At 42.7% G+C, this 27,935-nt stretch overlaps 1 protein-coding gene across 3 annotated transcripts; it reads left to right on the top strand.

Moving 5' to 3' along the window:
• The first annotated feature begins 296 nt into the window (after nt 1–296).
• On the top strand, nt 297–27,665 carry alpl (alkaline phosphatase, biomineralization associated). 3 transcript variants are annotated; one of them, XM_062546078.1, is made up of 12 exons: nt 297–422; nt 7,042–7,201; nt 8,641–8,760; nt 10,831–10,946; nt 11,803–11,977; nt 14,579–14,754; nt 15,045–15,185; nt 21,270–21,339; nt 21,515–21,649; nt 22,706–22,897; nt 23,159–23,278; nt 26,007–27,665. In XM_062546078.1, the coding sequence occupies exons 2-12, from the start codon at nt 7,102–7,104 to the stop codon at nt 26,288–26,290; spliced, it is 1,629 nt and encodes a 542-aa protein (XP_062402062.1). In that variant the 5' UTR covers nt 297–422; nt 7,042–7,101; the 3' UTR covers nt 26,291–27,665. The 3 variants fall into 3 exon arrangements, with proteins under 3 accessions (XP_062402062.1, XP_062402063.1, XP_062402061.1); XM_062546079.1 differs by lacking the exon at nt 297–422 and adding an exon at nt 1,711–1,821; XM_062546077.1 differs by lacking the exon at nt 297–422 and adding an exon at nt 5,600–5,738.
• The last annotated feature ends 270 nt before the right edge of the window (nt 27,666–27,935 follow it).

Raw genomic sequence — 27,935 nt, 5'->3', positions numbered from 1 at the left:
CATCGTGTGGATAGCAAGGAGAAAGGCTAACGTAGATTTGGCCAGTCATGGAAGTGTGAATAATTTCGTGTATAGTGGCATAAATTGCATTTGCTAAACCCATTGAAGATTTCAACAGCGGAAGTTTTCATTTCCTTGTTTAACCCTATCCACAGCGCCTTTGGTGTTTATTTTCGGGAAACGGTCTGCTCAGTCCACTGATAGCTCGCAAGGAGGAGCTCGCGGTTCAAATAACGGTTTACTTATTTCTGGTAGAGCCTCGCCATTGTGAGTTCCCCTGACCGCTATGTTCCCTGTGTGGCACTGCAAGGGCTGCAAGCACTATAAAAGCATTGGCAATAGACACGCGAGGAACGCAGAGTGTGTGGTTACTCCTTTGTCACTTCTGAAGAGACTGCTTGCAGGAGCGTAAAAGCGCACGGGTGAGTAGGTCATTAAATGTTAACATGTAACACAGATAAACTGTTTAGGTTTCTGTAAGGTTTTATAATATAATATATATATTTTTTTTAAAGTTCATGATATGCATATGCTATGTGTTGGTGAAATGACCACGAATTACTGTAGCACCGGCAAGATGCAATGAGAAGTAGCTGAGTTCTTCACATTTCACGTGTTACTCGTTGTAGCCCGGCACTGACAACAGCTTTGATTTCAGCACGCATGAATACTACTGTGGTTGTGTAAACCAAAGCATTTGTTTGACGGGCCTTTATGAAAGGATAATGGGTCAGATTACTGATTATTTTGGATGACTGCAAAAGAACGTCGCTATCTTTTGGCGAGGCTGCTTTACGCGAGGGTTTTCAGTGTGGTTTAATGGATTTTAGAATGCCGACAGTGAGGTTAGCTGCCAAAGCAGCCTAATTCAAAGTTGTCAGGGCAAATTAATCATAGGGTAGTGTACGGTAGCCTAATTACCACGGTAGATTAAAAAAAAAAGCTGAAAAAAACAACTTTATTTTTAATGAGAGAATATTAAGCAAGGGATCACATTTAGCGTATTGCTGTTGCCTGTATCAAGAAATGACCTTTGGAATTAGTTTAACTTTTCACTGTGACTTTATAACAAGACAGGCTATTGGCATCGGACAGGGAGTGAATGGCCAGTTCAATGGGACATTGTTGTCAGCCGCGTTGTTGTCTTTGAGATAAACCTATTTAGAGTGGCCACCTGTCCTCGAGAGACTTCCGATCTCTGTCCCTCAGGCTGCGAACAATGTGTCCTGTTGTCTTAGATGCTCATGCGTTTAGCATCATTTCTTCGTAGTGGAAAACTGGAGATGGCATCCAAAGTAGGCTAGAGCTGTCTCTCTCTCTGTTCTATATGTTGACGATGTTTTCAAATCGGTGGGGTCTCGGTGTTTCTTCTTTTCCTCGGAATCCATATTAACTTAATTTTATTAACCGAAGCATAACTACCACCAAACAACTTAAAAGTTCAAACTGTATTCGCTGGAGATGTATCACTTTGTATTATCTTTGGACTTAGCCTAATTTAGCCTATTCAGTTTAGTGTGCGTCTTCGGTTGAAAACGACTCGGTCACAGACTGAGCCATACAAAAAGAAGAGAATTGACCTAACTTGAAAGTTAATTTTCTCCTGCTGATGGGGGAGGAGAGTGAGCTGGCAGTGTGCCATCGTGGAATGATAGTTTATCTAGCCTATACCAAGTTATCGGTCGACAGAGATGCCTTTCCTCCTGCGGAGCCAAGGAGAAGTGGATAAAGAGGGTGGCAGTGGAGCATTGTGCAGCGATGGGTGGTCTTGGAGACCAGAGACAGAAAACAATGACATGAAAAGAATGTGCAATATATAGGGTGAGGGTGATATGATTTATGTTGTACTACCATGCACACTAGCAATATTAGCTGTAGGTTCCTATGTAATATTCAATATAAATATTCTATTCAGAGTTAATCACATTTAGCACAGATTTGGGTGTTCCTTTCCAAGTAATGCAAATGTGATTGATACACAGTTTGATCACTGGATACTCTTAGTTATACTCTTAACTCTTTCTTTCTCTCTCTCTCTCTCTCTCTCTCTCTCTCTCTCTCTCTCTCTTTTTCTCTCTCTGTCGCTCAGCCCTCATGCACATAAAGACAAATAGATAATAACCCTTTGTGTGTGAATGGCATTGAATTTAGGCATGGTGCCCTCTTTAAAACATCTCTGTTGGAAGAATCCCCCTCATTAAGTTTACGTTTCAATAGATCTCCACAACACTGATGGACCATACAGCTGTCCTAAATGGTGCCTTTTCATAGCCTAAAAAGTGTTTATGGTCCAGGGCAAAAACCTTTTTCACAACTGGCATCACTACACTCCTTAATCTTGGTCCTTTTAGCAGCTGACAGCAGCCTCTTCAATGGTTTAGCCTCCAAGCATGTCATGAATCTGTAATTGCTTGCAGACAACAGACTTTTTGAGTAGCCTACTTGAATATAGACATTTGATTCACAGGGCATGTTTTTTCAGACATTTCAGAGTGCATGTCTTCTCAGTGAGAATTGAATTATGTCCAGGAGTGAGGAGTCTTTGGTAATTTAGTGTGCTTCTCCTTCTTGCAGACTCAAACAGTCAGTTCTTCAGCTGTCTTAACATTTGTTTTTTGGGCCATCACTACTATTACCTTTATACCACAAAACAAACACATTCTTTTTCCATAGACGTTCAGACAGTGTGTTTCCTGAGCTCCCTCCAGGGTGCTCTTTTGAGTTATGTCTTCCTTTTGAATGTATACTACAGTATATGCTGATTCATTGGTCTGGTGTGGGATATCTCTCTCACCCATTGTTCTCAATGAAGATCCGAAGTGATCAAAACTTTGCCGTTATAAGTTAATACATTTACCTCTGGAGTAAAAAACAGTGCTCAGACCAAGCATCCTCTTATCTGATACTGTTTTCTAGCACCTGTGGATTACATTTTTTGGATGTGTGCACCACCCTTCTGCCTAGTGGGTACACAATCTTTCACTGAATTTGAAACAGGAGAATAGGAATTACACAAATATTTATAGATAACAGAAGAAGAAAAAACAATGGAAACACTTAGGAAGTGAGAAACCTTTGTGTGACAAAAATATGGAACTTACAGTCTTCCTGCCAGGCAGAGGGTTTTAGACAATCTCTCACTTGGCTGTCAGTTAAATAACTTTATAGGCTAGTCTGTTAAATGAAAGTGAGCTATTTATTTAAATCGTTCGCCATCTCAATTGATCAGCAGCATTAGGCTACACTGGGAGAAAAGCCGAACTGCCTGAGACAGAGACTTTGTAATGCGGAGCCACAATACTCTATCTCCCATAGAATGTATGGGATTAGTTCGTAACGCTAACATGGAAGCCCTCTACATATTCCGCCGCCAATATTCCTCTGGCAAATGTTGACATGTGAATAGATCGTGCCAATCATGTCAATCATGCAGCTGGAACGAAGTTGGTGTTGTGACGCGCAGTTCTGCCCAATATAGATGCCCGATAAGTGCAAAACGCATTGCAATATGGCCGCTAAGTGGAGGGACTTGCCTTCGACCCCGTTTACACGTAAGAGAATCGCATATGTTTGCATGCGGTTTGGCCTTTCATCACACGAAAACAGAGGTTTGGGAAAACTCCGGTTTCACGTTAGCATGTAAACCGGGATAAACCGCGTTTTTTCATAGACCTCTGAAGTTCACCTACAAAAAAGAGCCAAAGCTGCCATCTTTGCCCATATAAGGAGATCTGGGTGTTGTTAATAGAAACTAACTACCTATGGCAAGTTGCATTGCAAGTTATCTCTGGGGTAGCAAAAATGAAAGTTTGCCGTCTTATCATGCCGAAGATCACAAGAGCCACTCGAAGGCAGAGGACAAAAGTGTGTAGAGCAAAACGTCTGCATTTCAGACTTCCCCGCGAGAGTCTAACAGGTGCGATAATTCAAATACCCCATGTTATATTCCCATAGGAAAAATCACAAGAGACCGGATCTCAAAGATGTTTTGTAGGCAAACTTTAAAGGTCTATTGTGAGGTGATCTCCCCTTGTTTGTTTGAAATATTCGATTGACCACCTGGTTGCTCGACATGTTCACTCCACCCATCTCCAGCTGGTTTTGTCATCTGTGAATGGAATTATTTTTAAAAACGAAGGAGGGAGAAATATCCGTTTTTTCAGAATGCCCTGCTTCGTATAGACGTGTCCTAAAAGGACTGCCTGAGATGCCTCAGGACAGCATTAGGCATGGGCAGCAAAGCTCTTGGAATGTCCTTTGTTTGCAACCATGGGCTCAGGCAGAGTTTCGATAGCCACTGTGTAGGCCTACAAGGTTGTGCATAAATGTCAATATTTTGGTTGTATCAGATTCATTCAACCGCTCTAGATGTGTTTACCTTTTTACTCTAGGCCACCTCTTATCCCTCATCCGTTTGCCTCGATTTTGTGTTTTGTGCATTTTGGGCATTTTGAAATCCATATGCTTTACACATATTCCTGGGGAGGAGTTCTACCAGAACAAACCTCTGCTTGGCAGTCGTAGAATAGCTTCATCTGACTGACTTAATTGTCACCACTGAAACGGCATAGATGCTGAGACGCCAACGCTGAGATTCATGCTGACACATATCCACAGGAGCTGTCTTTTCTCACCATGTCTATTTTGGGTTGATGTCTGTAGTTCATCACTCGTTGTTTGAAGATGTTTATTGCCATTTCAGGATACCGCTCATATTTCTTGTTTTTTGTTTGTCAGAGACGCTGATGTATAGCAGACATGTCCTTGTGAGAACAGGATGCACTCTCAGTTGCGCTGACCTGGCAAATAAACTCTGATAGCCTGTGTACAAACTCCCTAGTCACACACTGCTCAGAGTTAAAGGAGGGCTCAAGGCAGGCTTTCTGTGGTTAGATTAGGGTGGACAGCGTCCGGATCCGTTTGCAACACAACTTGTTTATCCACGGCAGTGTGAGGTCAGCATGACACTCACAAACACACACACACACGCACACACACACACACACACACACACACACACACACACACACACACACACACACACACACACACACACACACACACACAGCCGCCCTAAGATGCGGGAGCCTCTGTTTGTGACAGGCAGGGATGCTGTTAAGTCTTAATCCTCCGCTCTCCAATCCCTCCGTCTCCCACAGGGGGCAAATGCACCTCTCGCTGACTGATTAGAGGGAGGCCAGTCTGCTCTCAGGGTATCGATTTGTGCTGTCTGCATGTCCTGGACGGCTCTGGCTCTCAGGGGGATGAGGGGGTGCAGTGCCTTCAGGAGCCGCGCTGTTTTTCTTCCGCCCGAAATTTGGACTCAACCTTATCAGCAAGACAACACCTGTTTGGAGGAAGCACCTCATTGGACACACCCCTGTTGAGACGGCCCCCACCCTCCCTCCAACACCCTCCACCTGGTGTACTTACTCAGACAGACACGGCTGTTTGGAAGGAGCATTTCGTCTGGACTGAGCTGGACTGGACTGAGCGTGTCGGACCAGATTGATTCATTTAGACCGCCAGCCGCTATTCCGCTACTTAGAGGAGCCTGGTGGTTGCGGGGCCGACATGTCGGAGGAGACCGGTTCTGTGGTGCTGACCACTCTGGCGTCAGGCGTGTTGCTCCTCGTCGTGTTGGCGCTGCTCTGTTTCTTCACCTGCAGACTGGCCTCTGGCGTTCTGCCCGTCGGAACACCCCAACGCTTCTGAGCATGAGCGCCAGCGTTGGCTCGGTAATACTGTAGCTGGACGAGCCATTGACCATTAATTAGCCTTTCTCTTTTAAACATGCAAACAAACTTAAACAAACTTGTAGCACTGTGATGTAGTCCAGCATGTGGTTAGCTGTACAGTAATTTCCTGTGTATTAGCCGCATTGTGTAAGCCTATAAACCGCACAACAGTGTTTTATGCAAGTTGAAAGAAACAAAACCGTATTAATACCATATTAACTGCCCCTGTGTATTAACATCATGGGCATGGCTGAGGACATTTCACAAAATCAATGTATAAGCCGCGGCTAATTGTTGGGAAATTATGGAAAGTTTTTAGACATGTAAGTAGCGTTCCGTATAGAAGATCTGTGTCTTCGACAAGGATCTGTAGTCCTATGAGCATCACACTTTCTTTCTGGCATGTTCACTGAAGCTTTCTCTGGAGTAAATTGAAACTAGGCTATGTGAAGTAGTGATGTGTGGGAAGAAGAACTGCCGGCTGAGAAGGTTCTCTTGTCTGAAAGATGTCTGAAAATGGAACAGCAGAGGAATTTTTTAACAAGATTATAGCGAAAAAATATGTCACATTTATTGCATAAATAGATTTTTCCCCTCATTCCCCCATCCACGTATTACACAGCTCTAATAGGATTATTTATAACTGAGTTCTATCATCTGTTTTATGATCTTTCGAGAGGTTGCCCTAGTTCTGATGAGTTGTGAATAAAAATGTCTGTAGACAATGCTGAGGGAACCAAAAGTTTGAAGGACCTTTCTCCCTATTGGGTGGAGGTGTCCACTTAATCGGCTTTGTCAGGCCTGTTAAAGCTCTCTGCACTGTGCCAGTCAATCCCATTAAAGTGACCTTGGAGGAGGTGAGAGCAGCTTAGCGCATGACTCCCCCCCCAACCCCCCCATGGGGGTCCATGAGAGCCCCACTCTCTCTGGGGAGACGCCCAGAGTGTTCCCGCCACAACAGAGACTGTCTTACCAGACAATCCATTTCTCCTACTCAGTATGGGAAGCCACCGAGTCTCTGTTTCCTTTTACTGTAGACCACGAGAGAGACTTGTAACATGATACAAATACATTTTAAGACTGCAGCCAGTTTGGGTGGAAGCCATGATTGCTTAAACAGTTTTTTGCTGATGTAAATTGATGATGAGAAGCCAAGGTAATGTCCCCTAACAGGAAGCCTACTGCTCTCACTCCTTGGGACATACACTGTAGTCACTATGTATGATAACCCCTGTGCATGCTCATTGGGACAAACATTAAACACTGTTATACTTCTGTTGGACCTTTTTTTATTTTTGCTCAGGACAAGCTTTGGACTCCCCTTTCCTTGGGTTGTGGAATGTGACAGTTGCCTTTGGAGACAATGGCACATCGGAATGTTTGCACCATGCTGGTGAGGACTCTACTCCTCTGCTCCCTCATGGCCCTGGGTGTTCATAGCGTTGGGAAGAAAAATATTCCTGGTAAGTCACGTCGCGATTAAAGGGCGCCCATGCAACACCGGTCACTGACATGTTGTGAGGACTTCACAGAGAGATCATAGTACTCATGTAGCACATGCTGAGACACTTAAGTTTTTCAACAGTTTTGCATGGCCATTATTCATCATTGGTTTTTTGGGTAACACTTTACTTGACGGGTTCATTCATAACACATTCATAGCAGCTGTCATGAACTGCACATGAAGCATTCATGACTGATTCATGAAACATGACCCAACATTCATACCAACACTTTCATGAATGTGGAAGACAAAACATTGAAAACTTGTTAAAGAAATTATTATGTTATTATCATTGTTAAGGACATTTAGGTGTGTCTCACAGTTATCTTGCCAACTATTCATGTATACGTGCACTGCCTCACACTTGCCAATATTTTATGTATACGTGCACTGCTTTTGCAATGATCATTTTTGCCAACATTGTCCTTATGTGCGTCAAGGGAAACAGATGTACCTGCAAAAGCAGGATATGGGAGTTAGGACGAATAAGGACAAGGCCACACTTCTTTCAATAAAAAGTTACCCTGACATTCAGAGGTCAGAGACTGTTCATGAAAGGGTTGGTATGAATGTTGAGTCATGTTTCATGAAAGTGTCATGAATGCTTTATGTGCAATTCATGACAGCTGTTATGAATGTGTTATGAACGAACCCGTCAAGTAAAGTGTTACCGTTTTTTGTATAAAAGTATTCTTGAAGTTTATTACATAATAGTGCTGTAACCCTGTCCTAAACAGATGTGATGGATGATGTATAATATAGATGGATAAAGTCTTTATAACACAAGGTTTAAAGTGTTACCCTTTTTTGCCCAGCATTATCATAGAATACATAGTTAATTTTCATGATGGAAGAATTTGAATTTTGATTTTGAAGATTGAATTTAAGTGCCACAACCCAGTAAGATCACTTATATTCTACATCAATCTTAATGAGGAAGTGCACTGATTGTTTTGTATTGTCTTGAGGAGATTAGGTTGTCTTATGGAGAGGTAAGAACATACATGGGATGTATTTGAACATGCAATTGAGGTGGGGGTTGTGGTTGTGATGGGTTGTTAAGAGGCTTAGGCAGTCACATGCATCACAGGATAAGGAATAAGGTCTGCATTCTTATCTTCATTTTCATGCCCCCCCTCCTTTAAGCATGCTCCGGGATATGTCCTAAATATGTTTGTGTGTGGGCACATGCGCATGGACGTGTGTGTGTGTGTGTGTGTGTGTGTGTGTGTGTGTGTGTGCCCATGTGCGTGTGTGTGTGTGTGTGTGCCCATGTGCGCGTGTGTGTGTGCCCGTGTGTGTGTGTGTGTGTGTGTGTGTGTGTGTGTGTGTGTGTGTGTGTGTGTGTGTGTGTGTATATCTGTGTTTGTGTGTGTGTGTGTGCACTCTGTTCAACAGACAAAGAGAAGAACCCTGCATACTGGAACACGTGGGCACAGAGCACGCTGAAGCAAGCCCTGCAGCTCCAGGAGCTCAATACGAAGGTGGCCAAGAACATCATCCTCTTCCTCGGGGACGGTATGCACATCTGTCTCTTTAAACACAGTCATGTTTCCTGAACGGATAGTAATATAATATAATGTAGTGTAATGTAATGGAAGGTAATAATAGCACAGTAAACAGCGTGCCATACTGTTTCACATCAGTGCCCTGTTCTGCGTTCTCATTTCTATGTACATGACATCCATGGAGAATTCAACATTAGTTTCAGAAGCCAGACTCTGAGAGTGTAGGATGTAAACCGTAAAAAAGTCAGTTCACAGTCCATTTAAGGTCTCAGCAGAATCTCTGCTAAGAATCGACTGCAGAGCTAGAATCGACCGTTAAGCTGTGTCGAGTGACGCTGAGAGTGAGTCTTCATCAAATTAGTCAACTGTCAGCATTTAAGAAATGTGGGTCACAGACAAAGTTTTGTGTTGGCAAACTTATGTTGTGTAGTTCCGCTGCAGTTAGCTGAGGTAAGGGCTTAAGGATCAAAGTCATGTGTCAGCCTGTCATGCATGTCAGCCTGTCATGCATTTTTCAGTATTTGCTGTTGCCTTTTCCACATGACTAGATTTGACTGGCATGTCAGTTGAGCAGACGCTAACCAAGAGGGGTTTTGTTTACCACAAGCAATGCTACGCTGAGCCGCTAAATGTGTTACATTGACAAGCGTGCCGTTTTTAACCTTTGCCAGACAATGTTTCTATTGAAGAGATGAAGTGCTTTAAAAAAACAAATTCCTTTTTCATCAAATCACTTGTGTCCAGAGACATTTAAATAATTGACTTGTTGCTTATATCTTTCTATAAATGACAGAAATGTCTGTCTGTGTGTTTGTGTGTGTGTGTGTGTGTGTGTGTGTGTTAACCGCATATCTGTTGAACCGTTCGTCCGATCGATTTCAAACTTGGCAGGTGTCTTGCTACGGGCCAAGTTTGACATTGTTTGAATAAGAAGTGCAAAAGATATAATGAAATATATCAGTAAAAGAAGCACATATTGGCTCTCTACTGTAGCCTCTGCCCCGTTATTATGTGCAATAAACTGACACTTTGAATAGCCCAGGATACTTTGGACTGTCTAGACTTTTCAATACAATTCCAACTGCAAGGTCCCAAATTGAATGAGCAATAATGGTCCTGGATGTAGTGACATTTCAGAATACTACCCATGCAAGCATGATCAGGTACAGATAACGAGTGGCAGACAGAGTGCAATGTCACTTATAGGCTACCAGAGATTTTCACATCTTTTGCAAATTTAATATGATGATGCAACATTCCACAAAATTGTCTTCTCTATCATCAAGTAATTCAATAGGCTGAACATATACTGTATACTGCAGCCTTGACTCAAAACTCAAAAAAGCTGTTAGACTTGCGGCATTTTGTAAAAAATGTCACATGCATCCATGATTAAAATCTGCTCACTGCACATGTATTATATATTACATTATAATATACATGTATTCATTATTGAATGCTTATAGCTGGATTTATGTTTTTCCCTATCCTATTTTTTAAAGCAGGCCTATACCTTCAGGCATGGAACAGGGTTTCTACAGGAATAGCATGTTTGAATGTCCACTGCACTAGTACCTGAAAATATGTTGGAAACAGACATTTGTTGGAATAACCCTGAGATTGTATTGAAGTATTTGCACTTTTGCACAATTCTAATCTTTGAATGAGAACCCCCTCTGATTGGACTTGTAATGGCAGCATCTACAGCAAGGTTGCAGCCAGGAGAAATGTTTTGTAAGCATGCTGGTCAAGGATGAGGTTGTTATGTCAGCGTCCTTTCAGCACTGAAGTAGCTTTGGAAATGACTGCAGTGACGAGAGCAGGTGACAATGCAGCCTATTGAAACTGTCTCAACTTCCGTTATGCTGTAACTGTATGTGTCTGTGTCTGTGTGTGTGTGTGTGTGTGTGTGTGTGTGTGTGTGTGTGTATGTGTGTGTGTGTCTCTGTCTGTGTCTGTTTGTGTGTCTGTGCGTGCGTGTGTGTGTGTGTGTGTATGGTTGTGTGTCTGTTTGTGTGTCTGTTTGCGTGTGTGTGTGTGTGTGTGCGTGTGCGTGTGTGTGTGTGTGTGTCTCTCACAGGAATGGGGGTTGCGACTGTGACGGCAGCACGGATCCTCAAAGGCCAGCTGAACGGTCAGAGCGGGGAAGAGTACGAGATGGAAATGGACAAATTCCCCTACGTGGCGCTGTCCAAGGTCTGGACCCGCCCGCCCGCCCGCCCGCCCGCCCGCTGCAGCTTTGCCCATCGCGCCGTGCCAGTCTTTTTGTGCCCATAATCCTGCCATGAAGTGACTTAATGGCTCACTGAGGCGGGAGACTTTACACTCAAACTGGGATGGCATGAATGAGCAGCTTATGGTTGTTGTGTATTCAGTGGGATGGATCATTACATGAAAAACATGGAGACAGGATCTGTTATGCAATTGTCATTGTTTACATGCAGTTGTGTCAGAATACATAAGTGATCTATTAAGTAATGGACACAGTGAATGTGTCACACACACATGCATGGATATATACCAACACACACACACACACACACACACACTCATACACACACTCACACCATACACCACACACATTCCACTTGCGCTCCGGACATTCCATGCATGCCCTGTCGACGTGAGGGCACTAATCCTTCTGGCTGCTTTGGCTTCACTAATACACACACACACACATACGCACGCACACAAGCACGCAGACACTCACACTCACACACACACACTCTTACATACACACATGCACACACGCGCGCGCATGCACAAACACATACACACGCACATGCACACACACTCATGCATACACACATGCACACACGCGCACACACACACGCACACACACACACACACACACACAAACATAAACATAAAGTACACACACTCACACATACACACACACAAACATAAACATACACACACACACACACAAACAAACACATTTGCTTGCATGCACACACACCCACCCACCTACACACACACACACACATGTGTCTATTCCCCTGACCCTTGCAGAGACAAGCCACTTACTTGTTTTGACCCTTCCCCTCTGCAGACCTACAACACCGATGCCCAGGTACCAGACAGCGCGGGCACTGCCACGGCCTACCTCTGCGGGGTCAAGGCCAACGAGGGCACTCTGGGGGTCAGCGCAGCTGCCGTGAGGTCACAGTGCAACACCACTGAAGGCAACGAGGTCACCTCCATCCTCAAATGGGCCAAAGATGCAGGTGAGACAGCCCTGGATGCTGTACATGTATTTAAGCAATAAGCCGCGAGAGGCCGTAGTTTATACTGTTATTTAGAACAGCTAAGGCGTTGTTAGCCACGGCGCGAAGCGGAGTGCCTTTAAACCCCCTTAGCTGTTCTAAATTCAGTATAAACCACGGACTCGAGTGGCTTATTGCTTTTCTAAAACGATTATTACGTCGTTCTAGAAAGATTTCATGAAACAAGGGCACAGCAACGAAAAATGTAACGATGTATTCATAGATAATCATTTTTCCGCCAAGAAATATATTCCCTCCATATGAATGGTTGCCAGCCAGCCAGCCACATGAGACGTAGCCCCTCTAACTTTAGTGCTAGTTGTGGTAGCGCATTACTATGGAACGAAATGCTCAAGGTGTGAGGTTATGCTGGACTATACCACTGCTTGGTCTAATGTCCTATTGTGATGCGCTATTTGGAACGTGCATTAATACGCATGGCTATGAAGTAGCCTAGTTCATTTTTTTGGGGCTATCACACTTGAATATTAATTCGCCAATGTGAATGTAACGGTAAAAACAGCAATGTTGTATCTAAGACAGCGGCAATATAGACGAAAATGATAGTAGCAGTGGTATAAGCGGCATTGGGACCTTATTACCACTTCAAACGTGCATTATTTTCCTAGTAAACGCACGGCGCGTCGTTGATTATCCCTTACATAAACAACGGCATCATAATCAAGGACTGGATATATCCGTTTTAGAAAGTATATTAGTATATACACACACACTGACACACACACACACACACACACACTGACACACACTCACTCAAAAGTTTGGGGTCACTTACACATTTTCATTTCACTCCATTATAGGCAGAATACCAGCTGGGATCAGTTGCATGTTTTTTTAGCGAAGGGAGCAGTTTTCAGATTATGTTTTGCGTTTACAAACAGAATGTCCCTTTGGAATGTTGGATGATTGGATGCTGACAATCGGCATTTACAACACTAATGATGAAAGCAAGGACACTTCAAGTGACTCCAAACTTTTGAGTGGTGGTATATAAAGTGTGATATAAACTAATATCTAAGAAGGGACGTATGGCGGGATGTTGTTGTAGCATCAGTGGAGAGAGAGAGAGTAATCTCTTTTTCTGTTAAAGTAAGCAAGTTATCTTGAAGGAACAGGTTTGTTTGTGAAGGGGGAGAAAAATCGAAGCTGTAGCCAGGGGACTTAGGAAATAATTGGCATTCATCCACACACCTCACATGAATGATTCATTCCACAAGAAGTTGATCACTTGTTTTTGAAAAAGATAAAAGATTATTCTAGTGTTTGGAAATCGTTCAGGAATAGGTGAGAGATTAGCGTAACAATGCCTTGGACTGAGGAATGTGTTTGGAATCAGACTCTCATTAACCAGTCTGAAAGACGATGAAAAAAAGGTAGAGAATAAGTGTGCACTTCACTTGTTTGCACTCCTCCAGAGTAGTATAAAGTATCTGAGGCCCACACTTGAGTAGAAACATTGATATTTGATCAGAAAATGACTTAAATACTCACTATACTTAAGCTTATCTACATATTTACTTTACATCTCTGTATTCCTCCAAAATCTGTGGTGATATACCATTAAAAAAACGCTAAGGACTTATCGTTCTTTCCTGACATCTGCTTGTCCGTCCAGCACACTTTTGGATATGCGTACGGTATCTTTGAACTCTTTTCCAAAATATGTCATCAAAGAGCATCTAAAACTAGAAAAGCACTCAGAGAGCGAAAACCCGCCTCCTGGATGTATTTAAATTTCATTGAAATCCATCAATAACTTTTTGAGTTTTCTAGTGAACAAACAAACAAACAAACAGACACACAAACAAACAAACAAACAAACAAACAAACAAACAAACAAACAAACAAACCCTGATGAAAGCGTAACCTCCTTGTAGGCGGAGGTAACAACATTTTCCAAAAAGAAAAATAACAGGCTTTGAGATCGGGGCCTGACTGCGCTGGACTAAGTCAGGACGTGTCAGTATGACAGTCATGACAGGAATGAGCAGCAGTGAGCATAATAGCAAACACATGACTGGCTGCAGGACTAAAGCACCAAGCATCTTCACTGGATCTGGCACACCAGATGCTTCAGAGGACCTCTGTCAGTAGTAGCCGAGAGAGGGATATATCTTTTGGGGTCTATCTGTCAGGATCTGGCAGGCATGTTTGAAAGACCTATGATGGTAGCATAGCAAGTGACGATTACCCACATAGTGCGAGCTGTCATCATTTCATATTTCTGTTGTGAATGTGTTTATACAAGCATAACTCTGGATTGGATGCCGGAGTTTAATTAGCAAATGACTGCTGTTGGCCCAGATGAGTGGGGAAACCACAGCAGGAACAGAGCTTTAAAAATAGGTGCTGTTTTTACATTTCAATTGCTATATTTATCAGGCTTGCTAGCAAAGCGCATGTCTCACATTTTAAGTTTTCACATTATATTCGTTTAGTCACTTCTCATGATGTGACAGGGTACGTAATCTATTTGAATAATTATTCAATCCGTTTTGATTCACAGTCTGTGTGAATAACAAGACAAGAACTGTTTCCCAGGAAAGTCGGTGGGCATTGTCACGACAACGCGCATCAATCATGCCACGCCCAGCGCCGCGTATGCTCACTGCGTGGACCGAGACTGGTTCTCCGACGGCGAGATGCCCCAAGAGGCGGTGGATGCCGGCTGCAAAGACATTGCCAGACAGCTCTTTGAGAATATTCAAGACATCGATGTGAGTCCCCTTTTCCACATCATGCATCTTTTAGACTTCTGGCGCTCGCAAGTAAACAAGATCATACCGAGTGACCCAGATAGTTCAAATTCCAAGAAGCATTTTTTTTTTTTTTTTTAATTCCAAGAAGCATGCTATTAAATTGCTGTTTTATTCAGCCAATTGGAAGAAAGCTTTCTGACCAGTGTCTTAATGAACAATTGATACTTACAAATAAGCATGCCACCACTATTCAGCCAGAGCAGTGCTTGATTGATTTCCTCTTGGGTGTTTCTAACATGGATGTGCAGGTGATTATGGGTGGAGGGAGGAAATACATGTTCCCCAAGGACACGCCTGATGTAGAATACCCCAACGACAAACTGCACATGGGCACCCGGAAGGATGGCAGAAATCTGGTGGACGAGTGGAAAGAGAGGATGAAAGAGAAGGTGAGCACTTGTTTGCATCGCATTTCTTCTTCTTCTTCTTCTTCTTCTTCTTCTTCTTCTTCTTCTTCTTCCTTCTACTGTAGTTGGTCTTCCCCAGTCATCTTTGTTTCCCACTAGACTAGCAAAAACAATTGCAGTTTCATTTCTGATCTTTTCTTTCTTTTTTTCTTATTAGTCAGCCTCTGGGTTGATGTCCTTGCTGGCCCCTCTGCAAAAGCTGTAGAGAGATAAGTTCATCCGGTCAGTTTTCTGGCTCTTAAAAAAAAAAAACATAAATATCTGCCCTCATAGTAGGCTAGTGTAGTCATAGTAAATGCAGATATCTATATTGTCTACAGAGACTGTTAAAACCTGGATGCCTCCTCTTTTCAGTGGAAAAAAACAGCATCTCCAGTAGTTCCCGGATGGTCAGTATTTTAGGAACAATTTAGAGTGCTGCCTCACTGGCCTGCCTGATGGGGAAGCCTAGTGCTGCATACTTCTCATATGCTGCATACTTCTCAAGTGCTGCATCTCTCTCTTCAATTGGCCACACCAGACTAAACTCTGGGAATGCCCTGAGAGACGCTGTTAGCACCTCTGTCGACATCTGTCTGACGCAGGAGGCACCATAGGAGTCGACCCCCTGCTGTCAGCAATTGGCAGACAGAGGGAGGAACACGGAGGGTTGCGTGGAGGTTTCTTGATTTGCGGAATGCAGCTGGACCGTGTGGACATTGTAGTAGTTCCCTGAGTGCAACCCGTGGGACAAAAACACATTATTAGAACATCAGTGTCCAAGGCAGCAATGGTGGACAGCTGGACTCTCTAAAGACTGGCCTCACACTGCTTTTGATTGTTTTTGGTTGCTCTCAGACATCACACTGTACATGCCATGGTAGCGTTTCATTATTTGAATGATGTTGCCTGATATGGTTTCCTATGTGTTCTGTTTCTCACATGCTTTGTAAATGTGTGGATGAACTACAACTGCTAACTGTGCTTAACTGTGTCAAGGTCAAGGTCAAGGTTAGATTTATTGCCATATAGTGAAGATACAGTGAGTAATAAAATAAAAGATACAGTGAGTAATAAAAATAAAAACGAAGTGATTTTGATAGATTACATAATACCCCAAAGCTGATTCAGGAACATTGTAAGGGAAAGTTGGAAGGCAAAATCCTTATAAAATTCTTGGACATCCTTATCGGGAACTGTGGAGGTCTGAACAGTGTGAAATTTGTCAAAGGAGTATATCAGGGACAAGGAAGCAGACAAGAGGCTTGTTGTGGTGAGAATAACCTGTTGAATAAACCTGGAAGAGAAGAGGAAGACAAGAGAAGGTCACACAAGCCAGTAAAAAAGAAATACGTCATTAGAAAAGCAGATGTGAAGGTTACATAGAGATCATACAAAGATGGATGGGGCACAACTGTTTTGAGACATTTGCTATAGTAGACATTTGAGTCTGTTGTTTTTGAGCAGGAAAGCCCAAAGGTGAAAGCAACTTGAATCTAGAACATTTTGGAGAAACTGCAGTTCTTTCCTCCTTCAATTCATCCAGCGCAATAGTGACACAGGCATTTGCATTGTCTGTTTATCAGTAGGCATTTGGGGCAGAGGTATAGGCAAGCATATGTATGCAACTGTCAGGGTGATGAGTTGGTTTTCATTATTACCCCAGTGATAGGGAACGGGCTGGTTCGCATTATGCATAAGTGAACAGATCATTGTGACAGAATTTGGCGCTCTCATGAATGCAAAGGTGGTTGTTTAGTTTATTTTTTCCATGATGGTACACTTAATAGCCCTGTTCTACTCCTTTTCGTGTTATTCTGATCTCATCTGATGACATTGATTGATAAATCACTGCCATAAGTATAATGATATCAACCAAAATCTATGCATTGTTATAGGCCAAGTACAGACATTGAGGTCAAAAGTTTATTCTATTTTTCTATTTACTAAAACTTGGCCATGCACCATTTCCATGTTTGCTGTACTTTCTTCTAGTCTTGCCGTTTTGGGTTGTGGCCAGATCATCATGGTTCAGTGTCACCATGTAAACAGTAACCAAAACAATTTCATCCTAGACTAAGCGATGACATTTTTTTAAACTGGATCGTTATTTCCTCCTTGCTCCTTGCCCTCTCTCTCTCTCTCTCTCTCTCTGTCTCTCTCTCTCTCTCTCTCTCTCTGAATGCACCAGAGTAAAAACATCTGATATGTTATCAGTAAAAAAAAAGTTTCTTGGATGATGTTCAGGAATGGACAGCTAGCCATTACTGATCTGAATCTGAAATCGAGAAATATTGACTTCATCTCTTGGAGGCCCTGTACATAGTGCACCATTTTTCCAGATGGTCTTTGTTTGTCACGTCTTCATGCAATTACCGACACATTAGCAATATATTTTTTGTTAACCTTAAAGACAGACATACAGGGCATTATATATACACCACACCACACACTGCCTGCATGAAAACATGCACTGACATGGGACATGGACATCACCATAAGCTATCTGTGAATAAAAAATGCCAGTCAGAATTTGTGTTGGTCTGGGGGGCGCTGTGGCGCAGCAGGCCACAGCGCTCGTAGCATATACGGGTCTGAGTGCCCACGGGGACCCAGGTTCGAATCCGGCCTGCGGTCATGTCCCGATCCCACCTCATCTCTCTCTCCCACTTGTTTCATGTCTACATCTTCACTGTCCTATATAAAAAAAAGGCCAAAAAAATACTTTAAAGAATTTGTGTTGGTCTTTCTCAGAAATGGCAACACCCATGATGATCTTATTCAAGATATAGAGTTCCTGAGAGGAACAAAACCCATTTTCTTGTTGTTACCATTTCAACCACACACTTGCTGATGTGAAACAGGGCTCTCAAGTCCCACACATTGAACGTAACACATGCAATCGACAGAACACATGCCTTTTAACATGACAACATCTTTGCTTTCTCCAATGTGATTATCATTTGATTATTAAATTTGAGTTGAACTGATGACAGTATCTGCTCATTTTGTAGCCTGTATAGACTGTATAAACTCTAAATGAAGCCTTAGTAGGCTTATTGGGATGATGTTACAATACTTAATGGTCCCTCAACAATTTATTTGAGCATTAATGAATCATAAATTTATGCAATGGGCTGTTGCTACTGTACAAAGGGCTATTGAATTTATTCTTGTTAACAATGTGATTACAATGTCAAGTCAACAAAAAAATGTTGTCTAGTGATTATTTTGGACAGCAGTGAGTGATAGGTAGCCTGGAAATCCAGACCTACATTTAGAAAAAATTATGATCTGGCTATGAGTAATGGGCAAACCTGAAAGGGTGGCACCAAGTATGCATTTGAAAATATCACTGCATGCAATTGGATAACACTGACCACTGTTTACTGACTGATTTGGGATGTAGCAGCGTTCTTCTGTTAAGCTCGCCCTGGCCCGCCTATATCAGATACACCGATGTGATTGGTGCAGCTCAGCTCCAATGGCATGGGTAATGAGCATCATTACAGACTGCCAAAGTGACTCTCTGAGCTAATTGAAAATCATCTGTCTGCAGATGATTTCTGCTAGCTGGTCAAATGTCAATTTTTTTTTTACATTTTTAACTTATTTGTATTATTTGCATTTGTTTATGTAAAACACATTTAATAGACTATGAAATGTGCTATATAAATAAACTTCTCTTGCCTCGCCTAACCCTATAACAATAACAATCAATCTATTTAACCACCAGAAAACAATTCACCTCATTAACTGTAATAGTTTATCAAATGATCATTTATTTATATACTGTTATTTCACATAACAAATCATTTCTGGTGCCGTACTAAGTGCTGGTGGTCTGGCCATCACCATACTAAGCACAATATTATAAGATCGAACATTAGTCTGGGGAGTCTGCGCTTTATTTCTACTGCACATTTGGATAGTCCTTCAACCAATCAGACCAACGATCCAGGTGCGCCTTTTGGATAAGCTAGTTTTTGATTGGGCCCAGAAGATGTGTACATCGCCGGCAGATCAAACAGAGTTTGCCTAGCCTAGAATGCTGGCGTTCCACTGTCACATACATTAGCATGCCATGAATGAGAAAATTGTATTCATTCACTTGAGTTTAGAATTACATAACTAACTTATGCTATCCCACTGGTGAGTGTGAGAGATGGGTCAGATGACCCAGATGGCTGCGCGGTGTGCGCTGGAGACACGACAGCTTTGGCCCAGCTCCAAATGAAGTTAACAAGCAGCCCCCCCCCCCCCTCCCCCCCCCTCCTACTAACCCCCAGCCCAACCCCACTCCCGTTAATGAGCGACTCCATTTCATTCCACAGCTAATGCCTTGCTCCCTGCTCTCTGGAAACTTGGGACGAGATAATCCAAAAGTGTATGTTCAGCCCAGTCTTGGTAATATCAGGGAGAGAGATGACAAGGGCAAGTGACAGCCCAGATAATTGAATGCGGGAGAGAGGGCTCAAATACTCACTATCAGTGTGAAAAATCTTCAGGCTCGGCTGCGCTGGGTTCATGGCCAATGGCCATCGCAATACACTGGGAAATCTTAACATCGCAATGTGCCAATGACCAGATAGTCCAATGCTGGTCTTGGGAATTACAGTTCTTATGAGAAACACATAGAACACAAAGAAATTGAATGCAAAGAAAACACTGCATGGTATTTGATTCTTGCAAAACATGAGAATGTATGAGGTTGTCAAATCTGTTTATGCAATGATCATTTTAATAGAGATGGATATATGGAGAATGGTCATAGCTATTAGTTGGCTAATGGTAACAATGCGGTGAAATACAATGAGCAAGCTGCATGAAATAGTGTGTTTAAGTTATCATTTATCAAGAGCCAAAACAAATTGAATGTTTAAAGAGCCGCTCAAGGCATCGGCCTGTAGAACCAGAGTTTGGAAGAAGCCTGGTCATCAAAGTTTTTTTTTAAATGGCTTACACAAAGTCAAAGAGCAACATCCCACAGAAACCCTGCAAAGCTAGAAGTTAAATCTCAATCTCTGAGTAAATATTACATTTCGACAAAACATTACCCACAATTCACCTTCTATGAGATCATTACTGTAACACGTGTGTGCCTTTGTAAGGCATTACCTTTCAAAATGCATGATAGGAGACGTTCAATCATCTAGTTTGAAAGCATGGAGTTGTGCTAAACTGTAATCTGGGCCATGGGGAAGTTCAAATGAAAACACTGAAAGGCTGGAACCAGAAATGTTTTAGAAACATCTATTGGTGCTCTCAGATATGACTCTTGAGAATCTTTTTAAAACAACCCTGTTGACTTACATGTGTAGAATTCTGGGGTATTCTCACTGTATTCTAATGTGTTCATATGTTACTGGGTATAGTATGTAACGCAGAGAGGTCCATATCATTATACAACCTGGTGGTGACTAAATGCTGACCAGATGTGGACATGAATCAGGGAGACCTAGGCCTACTGTATGTCACAAGCACGTAGGATTGGTTGGTCAAGGAGACTTCTCTGAGGCCTTAGCCATAATATGAGCCAAATGAGATATCGTTGTTTTGGTCCAGGGTCAGTATTTTTCCATCTGGTCATAGCTGGGTTTGTACAATGGTTGGTACCGGCCATGTTAGCATAATTTGCGTTTGTATGTTTTAGTGTAACAGACTTTGTGTCAGGTTCTGACTTTGAGATCAAGGAAGCGAATCCAGGAGAATCTTCTGTCAGGAGGCTCAGCAGCCCACGTCTAATAACAATCATGACTCTGTGCAGTTTACTGTTTGAGACTTAGCCTGCGTTTACCATTTACAATAAATCATAAATCACCGATCGTAAACCAACCGTAAAGCCTTATTGAGAGACCATCTTCAATAAAGACATTATCTAAACACAATGCAACACATTAAAGAGTATAAATGAGGGTATTTTGCATAACAATGAAACAGAGGTTTGAAAAGAGGGAAAGAGCGAAGAGGCAGAAATGAGTGAAAAGGCAACATAAGTAAAAGGGTGTGAATTGAACTTGAGTAATTCTGGATTGAATTTGAATATTGGTGTGAAAGCTACAGTATATCCTTTTTCAACAATTATAGAGGGCCCACTATGTCTGGAACAAAAAAGAACTTCTTTCGCTCAACCCCAACAAGGTGGATCACGTTCTCGGTGAGTAATTTTTCTCTCATCGGAATATGCCTTTTTTACTTTTTATGTTGTGACTGTTTAGTGTTTACTGAGTGCTTACTTATCTTCTTTTTTGCTGTCTCTTTTTCTTTAAACTTCTCTTTCTCGTTTTCTCTCTTTGTCTCTCTCTCTCTCTCCTTCCCACACACATTCACAGGTCTGTTTGAACCCTCTGACCTGCCGTACGACCTGGAGAGAAACAAAGAGACGGATCCGTCGCTAACGGAGCTGGTGGATGTGGCTCTGAAAATCCTCAAGAACAACCCGAACGGATTCTTCCTGCTGGTGGAGGGTGAGAGCCTACTGTTTGCCTCCCGTTGTGATGAAAAATCATCTGCTGTGTTCAGCCGCCTGCCAGCCTCAGCTCTCAGCTGCACTCCTCTCAGTCGCCACTTTTGTTTTTTTACAAGAGAGCGGTTTTGTGAAATCCCCGGGTAGTCTGACGGTCCGATATCAGATGTCCTTTTAGTGTTACAGAACGCATAGTGAGAATCAGTACTGTGCATGTTATCTCTGTTCTCTCTTATATAATATATATACAGTATATATATACAGTACATTCACAGTAAATGTATGTATTTAGTCTTTTGTAGCAAATGTTATCACATCTCATGGCTCCCTAATCTGTAATATGACACTGTAACTACAAAAAGCGTGTTTTTGACTCATCACAATAGTGTGTGGTTTGTGATTGAGCGATATGATTTAACATACGAGTTTTCAAGGTATTATTGATTCTTGAATGTCGTGTTTCATTTAGATATAGATCCTGGTGCTTTGCGTTTTGGAAATGGAAAAATCACCCACCCACTTCATACCCCTGCAAGGCTCAACTCTGAGCTGTACTGTTCTCAGTTTTTATTATAGGAGGAGAGGTTTTATGAAATCCCTGAGGTAGTCTGACATGATGCCAGATGTCCTTCTCTTGTGCTATGGGAACGAGGAGTGAAAAACTGTTCATATTATCCTTGAATACATTTAAGTATTCAACCAGTTTTGTCAAAGAGAGAGAGAGAGAGAGAGAGAGGGAGAGAGAGAGAAAAAAAATACTATGTGTTACTTACAGTCATCTGAAAGGAATCATGTTCTTCCACAGACATTGTTGTTTTGTACAGTAGGTGGGTGATGCATTTCCATTTCCATTCACACAATACAGTATATATAATACAATTATATAAAAAAATTCTTCATTTCCAAAGGTACATGAGTTATGGATGTTCAGGGATTTATTTATAAAGTACTTATTAGCTGCAGGATGTCATGTAACTGGCTCCTCGTCAGCATTTGAAAAATACTCAGTTGGTACAACACTGCGTAACTGTGGCTTTAATTATTATCTGTGTGACAGGGGGCCGGATTGACCATGGTCACCATGACGGCAAAGCCAAGCAGGCGCTGCATGAGACAGTGGAAATGGACCGCGCCATTGGCCGGGCAGGCCTTCTGACCAGCGTCCACGACACCCTAACTGTAGTCACGGCGGACCACTCCCATGTCTTCAGCTTCGGAGGCTATACACCAAGGGGGAACAACATATTTGGTAAATTCCTAATACAGTGTTTCTAATTGTGAAACTCTGCCAGATGGTTAGCCATTTTTAAGGAAATTCTAGTACATTGCATTTTCACATTTTAGGAATGTTTGTCTTCTTGCCCAGACCTCATGATCTTTAATAGTGCTTTGAGCCACAACTGTATCAAATTCATTAGAACTTTTCCAGTGCATTGTTAGAACATTGTGGTTAAGTTTTGGATTCATTACATGTTGTGCTGCCTTGTATAATTATGGTATTATTCAATAGGATTGGCTCCAATGATGAGTGATGTTGACCAGAAACCCTTCACGTCCATCCTGTATGGGAATGGCCCAGGATACAAGCTGATCAACGGCCTAAGAGAGAACGTCTCCACAGTGGACTACCGTACGTCATCTTTTTGTTACATTAGTCGTCATTTAGCTGCTGCTCATATCAAAAACGACTTACAGACTAACTAGCCTACCGAAATCTGTGGAGCACATTGAGGTTAAGCGCCCTGCTCTGAGGCACAATGGTGGTGGCCCCTGATCGAACTCACCTTCAGGTGACCAGATCCCTAACCACTCGACCACAACCACCCATATCTTCCTCGTTTCTCCTCATCACCCATCTTCTGGTGTCTCTGCTGACTTGACACTTTTAGGGCCCTATCCTACACCCAGGGCATCGTGACGCCAAGCATGGCGCAAGTCTGGTTCCTATCTTACACCCCGCGCATTTATGATTATTTTGCCAAGTGCTCGGGTTCACAATTTGTCAGGTGCACATTGCACACCCAGGGGCATGTCAATGAGAAAAATAGGTGTGTAGGTGTGGTCAGGAGCGGTCTTTGGTATTATTTGCCCTCAACGGTGCCTTCCAGGCAGCGCTGCCTTCAAGGCACTACTCCCCTCAGTTTAGGGGTAGGATGAGTGTTGAGGGGGTTAGGGTTAGGAATAGGGTAAAGGTAGTGCCTTTTAGGCTGTGCTGCCTGGAAAGTGCCGTTGGGGGCAAAAAACACCATTGAGTGGTCAGGAGCATAGTTAAACAATTGCTATTTTAATGCCACTAAACATTAAAATATTTTCAGGCTGTGTTTTGACTGTATCCCCTTGTCAGTCAGTTCATACTTTGCAGCCACATGACTACCATGGATACATGGAGGGCAAGAAAATGCTGACAGAAATGGCTAACTTTTGCATGTTTTGTAGCTATACACAAAGTGACATCTGTTCTGTCGTGTCCGTCCTCATCTGAGTATGTACACCCTACCCTCTAGCAAATTACAGCTTGACAAGTCGTTTAAAAAAAAAAACCCCACATATTCCTCGGTGGTTACTAACACCAACTTCACATAGTAAAACTGTCGATGTCCTGGCAAAATCCTTGATTAGTTTACTGGGTTTCATTGCTGGAGAGTGATGGTCTTGCCCTCCAGCCAGTAGTTGTGACGTAGTGACACATTGTCACTCTTTTTTGTTGTTTAGTAGGCTGTGAGTTCAAGGTCTAGACAAGTGCAGATGTATCTATCGAGACTATACTCTGCTTGTAACACACACGTTTTAGTAAAGCAAGCTATGGTGAAATCCTGGTATTCCATGCACGGTCTCGCACAGATTCTCTCTGCAGAGGTGAGCTCACTCGTCTAATTTAAACTAATTTTGCGCTTTTTGCTCTTTAAAGGAATGACAAATGTCACTCTCATTGATTTAATGGATTGCTATGACCAAAGCGCACCCATGACCAATCAAGAAATATAAGAACAACCCTTGTGAACAATGCGGCTGGCATTCGAATAGCAAATGTCAACTGGACATGTCGTAAATGTTCTTAGACCGCATGTCTCAGATCATACTGTACGTTTCAGACCATCAGAATAGGGCCCTCAGTCTCTCCTGCCCTGGAAGTGTTGAAGCCGTAGGGAAGATTTTACTGGTTATTTCAGATGCACTCACCCCACCCTATGATTCATGTTACCCTATCAGCATATGAACATATTTTAAGCTATGATTCATGACACCCTATCGGCCTATAAAGCTATCCCACTCTATGATTTGTGATGCCCTTTTGGCCTAAGAATCTCTCCCACCCTATGGTCCATCAGTGACTGCTTAGCATGGATATGAATTTAGTATATTGCAATATATCAGATGAAGACACATCTTCAGTAACTCAATGTGCCATTTAATCTATGACATAAAACAGGGTGCATAAGCCAGACAGAAAGTAGATGCATCTTCTTAGGGCTGCCACCATTAACATCAGAAGACCTGCTTATCTATGGTGGGGAGAGAAATAAAAATAGGGTGCCTCTGCTGGCATTTTGAACCAAAGCAACAGCCCACATGCCGCCCCCATGTGTCTCTGAACGCTATGAACTCTGCCTCTCTTTCGTTCGTGACCTTCCCCTGACCCTTTCAGCCGTGTTTCTAAAACCATAACAGGCATGTGTCACCTGCCCATCAGTGTGTGGGATGTCTAAAGCCGGTTTGCCTCATCGAATAAGCAGCTACTGTATATGGAGAGTCAGAGAGAAGCTCTGTAGAACAGGGCGGCAGTGAGGATGAATAAATATCTTACCTTCAATAATTCTTCGCTTGAATGTTTCGCACGGAATAGCTAAACAAATGTATCAAACGCTAAAGATAAAGATCTTTAGACCTTTGGAAATCTCATTAATAACACATAAAAAATGTCTGTGAGCTTGTTTTCATTACAAGACAAAAATCAGTCATTTTCCGATAATGCTCCAGTACTCCTCTTGATTTATTCATAATCAGATCAGAGTCAGATACACTCTATGCTCCACTGCTTATCAGGCCTAGCGTCATGTCATTTGATGTGCTAATCATTCTGAGCAATACAAATATCCTGAAGTGATTTAGTCATTTTCCGTAACATTCCTGTTATGATACCATAGTTCTACTGAACAGATCCATGTCTGCAGCTCCATTTTCTCCTTCACTCTTGAACACATTGGTTAAATATGTCTCTCTCTCTCTCTCTCTCTCTCTCTCGCTCTCTCCCCCCTTTTCTCTCACTATCTCTCCATCTTCTTTATCTCTTTTGCTCCCCTGCTCACTGTCTCTCTCTCTCTCTCTCTCTCTCTCTCTCTCTCTCTTTCTCCCCTCAGAGCAAAACAACTACCGGGCGCAGTCGGCTGTGCCCCTGAGCTACGAGACCCACGGCGGGGAGGACGTGGCCATCTTCTCCAAGGGCCCGCTGGCCCACCTGCTCCACGGCGTGAAGGAGCAGAACTACATCCCCCACGTCATGGCCTACGCCGCCTGCGTGGGGCAGAACCGCGAGCACTGCCGCGCGGCCTCCTCGGGGGGGCTGAGGCCCAGCCCCAGCCCCGGGGCCGTGCCCGTCTCCGTGCTAGCCGTGGCACTCACGCTAGCCTGGCTGCGCTGCTGACAGCCCGGTCAGAGAACTCTCAACCGCTGCCCCGCCCTCCCACATCCTCCCGCCCCCCCTCCTGCGCCGTCTCTGCGGCAGAGAAAACAGGCATTAGTGTGCACTGTACACCGACTTTCACACATGCACGCTCGCACGCGACCATGCACACATATACACACACACACACACACACACACATACACAATTACATTTGTACACAGAGTCATGTGCACAGGCAGTCACCAATACTCTCTCTCTCTGACACACACACACACACACACACACACACTGATATGAACACATAGGCATTCACACACACACAAGGGCAGATGTTGGCCTTCTTATACACATAAACACATAAACACATAAACACATAAACAAACACTCACACATACCATGTGTGCGTAGGAATTCACACACAAAACACACACACACACACACACACACACTGTAACCTTTCACTTCTTCTCTACCATTTAGATGGAACCACAGTCTCCCTCTAAATAGATTTTTAAATTGTAAACATTGTATTCATTTTTAAAGCAGTTCTGTACAGTTTATAGACTAAGGGACCAACCCAAGGGCTTTTAAAGGACTTTGTGCAGCCTATATGGACAGAAAGAAAGAGAGAGAGAAAAAAAGAAGAGAGAGAAAGAGCACAGGATATGACATTCAAAAAGGTCAGTCAAAAATACAATGAAGTGGTTGCATTTTATTAAGGCTGGAGATGGTTTTCATTGTCACTGTTGTTATGCAATGCCATTTTATTCTACTATGTGTCCAGCCAAACTGTGCGAGACTCTGCGGATCTGTGAACTCTGTCCTGCTCTCCAGGACAATGCCGTAAATTTCCACAGGAAAATGAGTAGCCAAAGCACACATGGTTCCAGTGACTTCACTGGCAATAGATCACTTAAGTCAAAGCAAGAGACAGCCATCTGTGTCTTGTTTTTTTTTAATTTTTTTTAGATTAATACGGAATAGGCTACTAATTAATTAGGTCGTTAAAGACAATGATTCAGTCCACTTCATCAAATGCCACAAGTGACTAAAGGAGACTGAACCAACCCACCCTGAGGTTTATTCAGAGCTATTGTTCTCTTTTCCTTATTATCCTCAATTGGTCGTTGAATCAAAAACCATTTCATAAGCATATTGTGCATTCCAAATTCATCTGGCCTTCCTTTTGCAAAGCTCCAGTTCACGTGTTTGAAATGTGGTCAGAATAATCAAGAGGACTATGCCGGAAAGTATAGTTTGGAAAGTCACTGTTTTTAATGAATGGTTTCATTTTTCGTCGACCGCAGACAACATATGCCAGCAACACAAATAACAGTAAATATTTGTGGGAAAATGGGTTTCCCTTGCCAATAAAAACACCATGTCAGTTTTTCTAAGACGTTGTGGTTGCATTATTTACTGCAAATATTTATCTGTATTGAATCTCCATTTTGAGGAGCATTTAGTCTAGAGGTTTGAAAAGACTCTTCCACGCAAAAAAATGCGGTTTTGTCCATCTTATTCTCCCTTGTTGTGGTTATGAAGAATAATAGAGCTATCAGCCACAGAGCTACTGGCAAAGTGTCTCGTTTTTGGATCATGGACATCACTTGGCAAAGTGATTTTCATATTAAACTTCGTTATTCCCTTAACTAAGACGAGT

This window comes from Sardina pilchardus, chromosome 9 (assembly GCF_963854185.1).
Source record: "Sardina pilchardus chromosome 9, fSarPil1.1, whole genome shotgun sequence".
Lineage (NCBI taxonomy): Eukaryota > Metazoa > Chordata > Actinopteri > Clupeiformes > Clupeidae > Sardina > Sardina pilchardus.
This window is presented reverse-complemented; position numbering and strand designations above follow the sequence as displayed.

Excerpts from the sequence above, each read along its gene's own strand:
- alpl (XM_062546078.1), top strand. The coding sequence starts at position 7,102 with ATGGCACATCGGAATGTTTGCACCATGCTGGTGAGGACTCTACTCCTC. Across the intron at positions 14,755-15,044 it reads AGAATATTCAAGACATCGAT|GTGATTATGGGTGGAGGGAG; the intron begins GTGAGTCCCCTT and ends ATGGATGTGCAG. Across the intron at positions 23,279-26,006 it reads CGTCTCCACAGTGGACTACC|AGCAAAACAACTACCGGGCG; the intron begins GTACGTCATCTT and ends TTCTCCCCTCAG.